The sequence below is a fragment of the Bidens hawaiensis genome, unplaced genomic scaffold (genome assembly GCF_021521415.1).
Source record: "Bidens hawaiensis isolate Kalapana, Puna unplaced genomic scaffold, B.hawaiensis_p1.1 tig00052933_1, whole genome shotgun sequence".
NCBI lineage: Eukaryota > Viridiplantae > Streptophyta > Magnoliopsida > Asterales > Asteraceae > Bidens > Bidens hawaiensis.
The window spans coordinates 1-11,440 of NW_027499506.1; the positions used below are offsets into that span (position 1 = coordinate 1).

The following is an 11,440-nucleotide window of genomic DNA, read 5'->3' on the forward strand; positions in this document are numbered from 1 at the left end:
TTTGTTGCCTTCATACTTTTATTGGTCAAAGACGAACTTTATATATCTTATCGTGCATCTTTATTTGCTAGATTGAGGTCATTGACGTGAGCAAGGAGATGGATTTGGATCTTATCAAGCAGAATTGTCAGGTTTTACATCTTATGCTATTTCGGTCATCTCTTGTGCTCATTCAACACTATTGTATTTGATGCTATATTTTTTTTCTATTTTAGGTTGAGAGGATAATTGCTGATAGATTCAGCAAAGGCTTGGAAGTTCCGGAGTATTTGGTTAAGTGGCAAGGACTGTCTTATGCTGAAGCAACATGGTATATAAAAACAGTTAATTTTTTTATAAATCTTGATTTTGTTGAATCAATTACAATTGTTTAGTAGCCAAGCATGTTGATTAGTTAATAAATATATAATTTTGTGACGTGCATCTCTTATTTCTACTCCAGTTGGTATCAGAGGAACGCCTTTTGATACCCCTTTTGTTGTACCGTATAGATGACTTTGTGTTCAAATTTCATTAGCAATAGATTTATTTTTTCAAACTCAAACGAGCAAAATTTAAAAGAGCGAACATTATGCCATTTTATCTTTGCACGCAAATTGTTGTGTGTTTACTTTATAACAGCAATACCATCTTTTTGTGTATTAATTGCCTCTGAACTATAAAAACTACAACAATTACTGCTTTCTAAAATACCATATACACATTTCTTTTTGGGACATTTTTAGCTAAATCACATGTTCCCTTGTATCATACTATCATAATTACTTTGGTTTAGAAATGAATGATTGCTTTAAAGTACCTTATTTACAGCCCTTTCAAGTATCATTTTACGTTGGGGGTTGTGAGTATTGTCTTTTCTTGTTTCCGTCACTAAATGGCATCCCATATGTAGTCAATTTTTTAAACACTTAAATATTTGTGATGCCTATCTTATGTAACTGTTCATACAAGATTCCTGCTTGATTGCTTGTGTTGATATAATATTTACAGGGAGAAGATTGATGATATTGCTTTTGCACAAGCAGCAATTGATGAATTTAAGGTAAAGTTCTAATTTGAATGTGTTTTTGTGCAATTTGAAGCCTTGTCTTGAGTTACTTTGACAGGCAACTTTCATCTTTAAAATCTTTGCATGCTAGGTTAAATGTATATATAACAAATGTTTATTTATTATTATAGGACAGTATAGACGTTTGACATGTCTTATTTGTCAGTTGATCTATCTGTCTCAATATGGCATTTGTCTACAAATGACAAATCATTAGTTTTGGGTTTCTAATTTTTAGCTTGGATGTAGGCTCGAGAAGCTGCTCTTGCAGCTGCACAAGGAAAAATGGTAGATTTTCAGCGAAGAAAGAGTAAAGGTATGTCTTTTTACAAGAAAATTACTAATTACTTGCTGATCTTACAATTGTTTCCTTTTACAAGACATGCAATTATATCTAAATCAAGAGTACAGGTTTACATGTGATTTAAGAGCATTGAATGTTGATCTGCCTACACCTCGTGGTTTATTTGAAAAATAAAAATGTTCATGTACATATGTATATTATGATTAGAAAGTTTTACTATTAAACATGACTTTTCGTATAAAGCAATGTATGCGGGTTTTATATTTGAATAAACTTATTATCACCCGTTTCACTAGTTTCCTTTCTTGTCAAGTTTTTAATGATTATTTGTAATTTTTATAGCAAGTTTGAGAAAGCTTGATGAACAACCTGATTGGTTAAAAGGCGGAAAACTGAGAGACTATCAACTTGAGGGCTTAAATTTTCTTGTTAATAGGTATGTCATACAAATACCTAGGAAATTTGTTTCATTCAAATTGTACTTATTAACAATATTCACAGCACGGTTGGAGAAACGATACAAATGTGATATTAGCTGATGAAATGGGTCTTGGAAAAACCGTTCAGTCGGTTTCTATGCTGGGGTTTCTTCAGGTAATCTTATATTTGTTCTCACACTTATTTCTGTCAATTTGATTTCTAAAGCTGAATAGCTGACTAATTTCTTTTATTGATACAACAGAACTCACAACAAATTCATGGGCCTTTTCTTGTTGTTGTTCCTTTATCAACTCTGTCAAATTGGGCTAAAGAGTTCAGAAAGTGGCTTCCTGATATGAACATGATCGTATATGTTGGGACTCGTGCAAGTCGAGAGGTAAGTTAATGATGGTTCTTGTAGTTTTTTTCTTGTGTGGGAAATGTACTCTTAAAGCTTTTATCATGCTCTACAGAAGATAAATGTTAATGGTGGTATATATTTAATGTTAGAAATGACATGGAAAATTGCTGTTGTATGTTAGTATGTCTAATAAATTTTTGCTCATAAATTGGTGGATATAAATTCTTTTATTTTACAAATGTTCCAGGGATGTTTGTTCTGCTTAATATTATAATTAAATTTATATTTAAAAGGTCCTGATCTAGTTTAAATTCATGTAATTTGCCCATGTGGCTATAGGTTTGCCAGCAATATGAATTTTTCTCTGATAAGAACACTGGTGGCACTACAAAGTTTGATGCACTATTAACAACCTATGAAGTTTTACTAAAGGATAAGTCGGTGCTATCAACAATTAGGTGGAACTATCTTATGGTTGATGAAGCACACAGGTTAAAAAACAGTGAAGCATCATTATATACAACACTCAAGGTATGTGGATAATACCTTTTCTATGGTTTCATTATCATGGTTTATCTCATCATAATTTGTTTCATAGGAATTCAGAACGAAAAACAAGCTTCTTATTACTGGCACTCCTCTGCAAAACAGTGTGGAAGAATTTTGCTATTATTAATCTGTTATTATTTCATGTAGAATCTATCTGGTTATTTATCAGTGATCTAAGATTTTACTTTTATTTTATGTGATGACAGGGCGTTGCTTCACTTTCTTGACTCGGATAAATTCCATAGCAAGGATGAATTTGTTCAAAATTACAAGAATCTTAGTTCATTTAATGAAAATGAGGTATTTTTACATCTTTTCTTTTTCTCCATATTTGTTTTCCATCCAGTTTTTTAATCTTCATATTTGTTTTACTATCTATAGCTTGCTAATCTTCATATGGAGTTACGACCCCACATTCTGCGGAGAGTTATAAAGGATGTGGAGAAATCATTGCCACCGAAGATTGAGCGGGTTCTTCGGGTTGAGATGTCCCCTCTACAGAAGCAGTAATTTTGATTCAGTTTTTTATTCTTATTCTTATTCTTATTATTATTATTATTATATTAATATTATTAAATCTGCCAGTTAACCGACGCTTTGTTTCTCAGGTATTACAAGTGGATTCTGGAACGGAATTTTCATGACTTGAACAAAGGTGTACGTGGAAATCAGGTTAGATAAGCCTTCTCATATATGAACACATGCTAATGTTGATGTCACTTTTCATATTTTCGTGCTTTATAATTTTATGCGAGGAAAATATGATTGCATACATGCTGTTAAATTTGAATGTAATTTTGTCATTGTCGAACAACTCGACTATCTCTTTCCTACTGCTTCTTATCTTGTTGCTTTATACGAAGTTCTTTATTTCTAACTTTTGACCATCAAATGCTTTAAGTTAACCACTTGAAGTTTTTTTGTTTATGTTTTGACCACCAAGCAGACATAAATCAGGTGTATTTTTCTCACTTTTTGGTTATTTGGTTGGATTTGGTGTAACTGATGATTTCAAAATTAGATATTGAGATAATGGCTTCTTAGGCATTTTTCGTGTATGCACGTAAAAGTTGAGAAAGTAGTTCCTCAATATTTATGAATATGTCAATACAATGAATGGTTCAATCATAGCGGTTAATTGTATTTTGATTGTGTACGTAATAGGGTTGCATGGGCCACAATTTTCCTCTGTTTTTTTTGTTATTTTGGCTGTGCGTTTGGTGTAACTGATAAGTTTCAAATTTAGAAATTGAGATAATGCCATACCCATTTCTGGGTAAGCATGTGAAAGTTGAGAACGTAGTTTTAAATATTTAACGAGCATATCACACTTCACATAGTTAAACCACAAAGGTTGATCATATATTGATCACTTGATTGTATACGTAATAGGTCTCTTTATACAATATAACACATAGATACTTTCTAGACTATGATAATTACAAAACTAGTCTAATACACCAGTGTTGTAAATATTGGTTCTTGGCGACGATTAATCACTAATCGCTTTGCTGCCGATGTGGTTTCAACTAATCGGCCCCTAAAATTGGTAATCAGTCAAAGGCAGTAAAAAAATCAGTCAAATTCTGGTCAAAATTTGTCAAATTTAGTAAAAATTTGTCAAAATCTTTGAAGTATTAGAAAAGTTATACTTATTAATCCATTATGATTAATAAGTTTAAAACATATAATAATAATTCTGAAAACTTTTGTGTTTTGTGTATTTATATATACTTATAAAGTCCCAATTCGATTAATCCTGATTAATTGCTAGTCGGTACTGCACCGCCTGACTAACACTTAACTAGTTTTGCAACACTGTAATATGCAGTGATGCACATTATTTTCATAATCAGCAATGTCTTTGTTCACAACCTTTTTTTATTGGATATTTAAACTGTACTGAACTTTTGAGTTACTAAGCTACATTCGTTGCAAATCGGCAGGTTTCTCTTTTAAACATTGTGGTTGAGTTGAAGAAATGCTATAATCATCCATTCCTATTTGAGAGTGCTGATCATGGTTATGGTGGAGACTCTGGAATTACTGGTAGCAGTAAACTGGAGCGAGTAATTCTTAGCAGTGGAAAACTAGTAATCCTTGATAAGCTTCTTGACAGATTGCATGAAACCAATCACCGTGTTTTAATATTTTCACAGGTATTTTACTTCAATTATTTAACCTATCTTTTGTAGTGCTTCTTGACAAATCATGATTAGCTAATGATACTTTTGCAACGCAGATGGTTAAGATGTTGGATATTTTAGCAGAATACTTGTCAATTAAGGGATTCAAGTATCAAAGGCTTGATGGAAGTACAAAATCTGAGGTACGCCACCAAGCTATGGAGCATTTTAATGCACCAGGCAGTGATGATTTCTGCTTCCTTCTTTCTACCCGTGCTGGTGGTTTAGGTATCAACCTTGCAACCGCCGATACAGTCATCATATTTGACTCTGACTGGAATCCTCAAAATGATCTGCAGGTTTGGTCTCACAACTTGCATGCATCTATATACTTTGAATAGCTAATTTTGACTTTATTTTTCTCTTGTGTAGGCAATGAGTCGAGCACATAGAATTGGACAGCAAGAGGTTGTTAATATTTATAGGTTTGTGACAAGCAAGAGTGTCGAGGAAGACATCTTGGAACGTGCAAAAAAGAAAATGGTATGTTAATTACTAACTTTTACTTTTTATCTGCTAATACTTGACATTTTATCTGTGAATTAGTAGACCGACATATATTGTAGACATATTGATGATATGAACTGTAAAATTAAATATATGTGTATCTTTGAACAAGGTGAAAGTGATACATGCATTTATGTTTGATTTTTTTTTTCTTTTCAGGTACTTGATCATTTAGTTATTCAGAAGCTAAATGCTGAGGGAAGATTGGAGAAGAAAGAAGCTAAAAAAGGAAGTGGATTTGACAAGGTATTGATTACGAATGTGCTTTTTTGTTATTTGAAGGTTCAGAAAGCGGTTATCATAACACTATTCAACTTTCTGGTCTCTTTTTAATTTTATTGCATATTTGGATCTAAATTGGTCTAATTTTAAGGAGTAAATGCTCCATCTAATTCATTCTCATGGTTCCAGAACGAGTTATCTGCTATTTTGAGATTTGGGGCGGAGGAACTGTTCAAAGAAGATAGAAATGACGAAGAAAACAAAAAACGTCTTCTAAGCATGGATATTGATGAAATTCTTGAAAGAGCAGAGAAAGTTGAACAGAAAGGAGCTGAAGGAGAACCAGGAAATGAATTGCTAAGTGCATTTAAGGCAAGCAGCTGCAGATTTTACCAATTTTTTACACTTTTTTGGATTATATATAAACTAAGTTATAATGCAGAGCGGAGTTATTTTGTTTTCTTAATTTTATACCTCATCTGCAGGTTGCAAATTTCTGCTCTGCTGAAGATGATGGAACTTTCTGGAGTCGATGGATTAAACCTGAAGCCATTGCACATGCTGATGTATGTACATATATTTATTTTACAAATACGCTGTCATTTTGCAGGCATTTAATTAACTATTTGTGTATTTGCATATTATAAATGCAGGAAGCTTTAGCTCCACGAGCTGCAAGGAACAACAGCAAGAGTTATGCTGAGGAATTTCCACCTGAAAGAAATAATAAAAGGAAAAAGAAAAATGTTGAAATTCTAGACAAAAATATAAAGCGTCGAAAGGCTGATTTGACAAGTTACCAAACTCCAGCAATTGAGGGAGCTTCTGCACAAACAAGAGGTTGGTCATATGGCACCTTGCCTAAGAGAGATGCTACACGTTTTTTCCGTGCGGTGAGATTCTCTTATTTATATTATTTCTCTCCAAGAAATAATTCTTGCATTTAATGCCATTTTGAATACTAACCTTGTGTTTTGATATAATTAATTTGAATGTAATCTGGCATAACTTTACAAGCTGATTGACTGATTCTTATTTAATCTGAATTGGATTTGCTAATTTATTGTTATGATCTATTATGTCTAAAGATCCATATTTTATGCATACATACATATCTACTGTCTAAATACTTATGATCATCAAAATAGGTTTTCTGACCCTGTTTAATGGAGTGATCATGCTTTACAAAATTAGTAGTTGTCAGGAACTGTTAGCTTTTATTGGATCAAAGATTCTCTTACTTTTTATTCTTCTCTCTATTTATTAATATTTGGTATTAGTTTGTGATTATTCTTTCAAAAAGTACTTTACTGATGGCTTTTAGTTTTGCGTTTTATAGTTTTTTTTATTATTATTTTAGCATATTATCTGTTGATTATTTTCTTCTACCTGGTCTAAACAGTTTTACGTAAGCTGGCATTTGATATTCTCTGATTGTGTTGACTTTGCATATTTTCTTTTGTTTGTTATATATTCACAATTACAAATTATTCTAAACCAGGTTAAGAAGTTTGGAAACGACAGCCAAATTAACTTAATAGCGGCCGAGGTTGGTGGCTGTGTTGAAGCTGCCCCAGTAGAGGCACAGGTTGAGCTTTTCGATGCATTATTAGATGGTTGCAGAGAAGCCGTTAATAGAGGAAGTCTGGATGCAAAGGTTGTCAATTTATTTCTTATATTCAGGAGTTATAGAGATTGTTGTGGTTAATACTGAAGGTAATTTAACCTCTTGTAGGGCCCATTGTTGGATTTTTTTGGTGTTCCTGTAAAGGCTGATGATCTACTAAACCGTGTTGAAGAACTTCAACTTCTCGGAAAGCGCATTAACCGCTACAAAGATCCAGTTTCACAGTTTCAAGCTTTGATGTATCTCAAACCTGCAACTTGGTCTAAAGGTTGTGGGTGGAACCAGAGTAAGTTTTACTTCCATCATTGTCTTCCTGTTGAGCTTGTTAATTTGGTTTAGGAGAGCTCGAGTTCGGCTCGTAAGTAGTTTTTGTAGGCTCGAGCTTGGCTCCTTTATTATATATTAATTAATTTGTAAACAATTTTAATTTATATACTTTTTCTGTTATAACTTCTAGTTGTAACATAATATATATTATTTTTTAGTTATTATTATCATTGTTTTATACATAATAGCTTTTTAATATGTTAAAATAATTTTTTTTATAAATAATAGGTTTGTTTAGGCTCGCGAGCCAGCTTGTGCTTGATAAGTGAAGCTGGGGCTCGTTTATTGAACAAGCTTGTTTTTAGGCTGGAGCTCGTTTATGTTCGGTTCAATTCAAGCTTTTATTGAGCTGATTTCGAGTAGCTCATGAGTCGGATCGGCTTGTCTACACACCTAGCCAAGATAGGTTTATTTGAAACACTGTTCTTTGTTATGGGGTTACCTGGAACATATTTATCCAAATTTTTGTAAATAGTTGTATCCAATGTTATATGAAAATATCATTTTCACTTCAATGGTAAAGTTTAGGTCGTTTGAGTGGGTTAGAAATATAACCTGAATTGACTCATTTATAAGCAAACGGGTCAAAATTCCCACCTTTAGAATCATTGCTTCTGCTAAAACTTGTAAATAAATCATAATTTTATTCATTCCTGCCTTCAGAGGATGACGCACGATTGCTATTAGGGATCCATTATCATGGATTTGGAAACTGGGAAAAGATAAGACTAGATGAAAAGCTCGGTCTTATGAAAAAGATCGCCCCTGTGGAACTTCAACATCATGAAACATTCTTACCACGGGCCCCAGTTAAAAGAACGAGCTTCCCAACTTCTTGAAATGGCAAGTCCACTCATCCTTAAGTTGACTTAGTACAATAACTAAAGATTATTATTCATGTTATGATTCTAAGTTTCTAACTAACCTTTATTTTTAGGAACTTGTGGCTGTTGGTGGCAAGAATTTAGGGCCCAAAACGGGCCGAAAGGGTTCTAGAAAGCAGCAAAGGGATCATCCACCCAACATTCCAACTTCGCGTGCAAAAGGGAAACAGTTGAAACCATCACCCATCACAAACGGGAAACTGAAAATGACACGTGGCAAAAAGAACGAGGCGTTAGTTAAAGAAGAAGGTGAGATGTCAGACACTGAAGAAGTTTATGAACAGTTCAAGGAAGTTAAATGGATGGAATGGTGCGAAGATGTGTTGACTCAAGAGAAAAAGACACTCGAACGCCTTCATAGGTTGCAAACTACCAGTGCCGATCTTCCTAAAGAAAAGGTTCGTTCGCTCTATGGTTCTTTAAATAGATTTATAAATAAATTGAAAATTTTTGATTGAAGTTAAATTTTAAATGATTTCAGGTTCTTTCTAGAATTAGAAATTATCTACAGATTCTTGGGCAAAAGATTGACCAGATTGTTACTGACCATGAGGAGGATCCATACAAGCAAGATAGTAAGTAACTTTCTTCATGGTATTATCTAGGGGTGATAAATGGGTCGTGTTTACGGGTTCTTTGCAAGTTTGTATAAAATCATTGTATTATACTTTTAAATATTACATTAATTTCTAATTAACTTTTTAAATTGTGGCACTCAAATCAAATTTAATTTTTGACATAAAACACATTTTTCGCAAGAATAGAAATTACAACTGGTGGGTCAACTCAAGAACCCGTCTGGTTGACACGAACATGACCTTTTTGTTTTTACCTATTAACTCTTTCAAATTACAATTGTAGGACAAAAATGCAAGTTTATGTAAAGTAACTATATGTTAATTATAAAAAGTATATCAATAACTTTTTTTAACTTTTAAATTGGGCATGAAATACTCAAATCAATTTAATATTTGATACAAAACACATTTTTTATAAGAACTAAAATATAAAATGGGTCAACCCACGGAGCTGTCGGGTTGACACAAACACGAAGCGTTTAGCTACACGTGTTCATTGGTTCGAACTGAACCTGATTTTCTAAACACAGCGTAATTCGTGTTAGGTTCGTATCGTGTACGAAATTTACACCCCTAGCATTATGATTTTGTTCTACTCTTGTCTTCAGGTGGCAAAAAAGACCTTAGAAGTTACTAAAAATGTTAAATTATTTAAATAAAAATGAATGAAACGTTATTTCTTGAGGTTCACTTGTCAATATGAAGCACTGATTTCTGTTAATAACTAAATCAGGGATGACAACACGACTCTGGAACTACGTCTCAAACTTTTCAAACTTATCGGGCAGTAAACTTCAACAAATCTATTCCAAACTCAAACAAGAAAACGAGGTTGCGTCAGGAGTTGGTACATCTCAAATCAACCCGAGAGGTTTTAGAAATCAATCGTCGTCTGGATCACTTAACAACAAAGGTGGTCTCGATACAGCAAAGTTTGAAGCATGGAAAAGAAGAAGACGGGCCGAATCTGACCCAAACACAACCGTTCATTTACAACCAAGACCATCTTTCACCTCACCCGACCCAAGTTTAGGGATTCTGGGACCCGCACCGACTCATAATACTAGACCCACCCGCCAGTCTGCTTTTGGTCCAAAACAAGGCTTCACATGAGAATCATTCAATTGGGATTCATTTTTGTCTCATGGAAATAAAAACATGTTCTGTTCTGTTGGATAATCCGGTAATAAGCAGATGGCGATAAAGAAGATTGTTCAACATCTGCTTTACAAGAAACAAAGGACAAAGTAAATGGAATCATGATGCAAACTACAAATGTTTTTTTTATTTCATTAAAAGCTTTTTTTCGTGTCTTTTTAATGTAGGCACTTGGTTTGGTTTTTCATATAGAGACGGATTTGGTAGCCTGCTTGTTTTGAGATATAGCAAACAGTTTGTATGTACCCGAATTTGTACACTATCCGGTTTTGGTTAACTAAAGATCAATATTTTTAATGCGAGTATTGCTTTGATAGAAAGATAATGTTTTTAAAAGGTTTATTGCAGCACATGTATTGCTGTTTTTTGTTGTGTTCACTAACAGACATACATCACATATGATGAATAATAGGTGGGATGCTACACTTAGAAATGAAACTCTGGCTTTTTGAGTTTAGCATAATTGATTTATGAGGGTGTGAATCGTGTGATCAACTTATGTGAGGATACGTTCAGTACATAACCAGTTTTTACACACTTATACTTTGCGTTTATCAAATAAAGTGGGAGAAAAAGACTAAGCCGATGATTCGGGTTACATATCATTTTGAAGCAATATGCATGCTGGAATCCCAAAAGACGCAAAACTGTTTTTGTATTAAAGAAAGGATCAAAGCACCACATCTTACAAAGACGCTTAAACTACCTATCTATACTATTTAATAAATAAACCTTTTCTTATGCCACGTGTCATGTTAACCTCTTCTTGCTCTCAATATCCCGCCTCCCACCAAGATCCTTTTACTTGACCAGATCCGAAAAATTAAATTCATCATGCTACCTAAGCTTTCATTCCCCAAATTCAAAATCACCGGCGACCAGTCCAAAACTTCCAATTTCATCTTCATCGCCGTCAAACTATGTGTTCCCCCGTCGGTGACGTTGTATGTTACTAATGGCGTTCTTCGATTCTTATCATATCAGAAACCCTCTCTCAATCCATCTCCAGATCATCCTCATCCGATTTTGAGGTGATTTAAGGTAAGATTCATCTGAAATTTATATCTTTCATTCGTTTCTTATTCATCGCTTTCTTTTCGTGAACATTCCTCTGATTCTACTATGCTGATTGTGATATTGTTAGGGTTTCTGGGTTTTATTCTTTTACGATGACATTGATTATAGCATACACAATACTGCTTTGAATCATAACAAAATTTAATTCTTTGAACAACAACCTTTTATTTTCCTCCCCTTTCGCCTCTAATA

General features: G+C 33.5%; 1 protein-coding gene across 1 annotated transcript; it reads left to right on the forward strand.

The window, feature by feature from the left end:
- Positions 1-71: 71 nt before the first annotated feature.
- Positions 72-10,492, forward strand: LOC143599812 (protein CHROMATIN REMODELING 5-like; the record flags this gene model as incomplete). The annotated part of the gene is given in 26 exon segments (XM_077077681.1): positions 72-131; positions 216-310; positions 991-1,042; positions 1,298-1,364; positions 1,695-1,787; positions 1,858-1,946; positions 2,035-2,169; positions 2,473-2,664; positions 2,732-2,798; positions 2,888-2,982; positions 3,064-3,188; positions 3,291-3,354; positions 4,629-4,841; positions 4,925-5,167; positions 5,241-5,351; positions 5,535-5,621; positions 5,787-5,969; positions 6,083-6,163; positions 6,251-6,490; positions 7,099-7,254; positions 7,333-7,510; positions 8,215-8,353; positions 8,355-8,394; positions 8,489-8,833; positions 8,917-9,010; positions 9,747-10,492. Coding segments are annotated over 26 exon segments (3,624 nt in total), but the record flags the coding sequence as incomplete, so codon positions are not given.
- Positions 10,493-11,440: the final 948 nt, after the last annotated feature.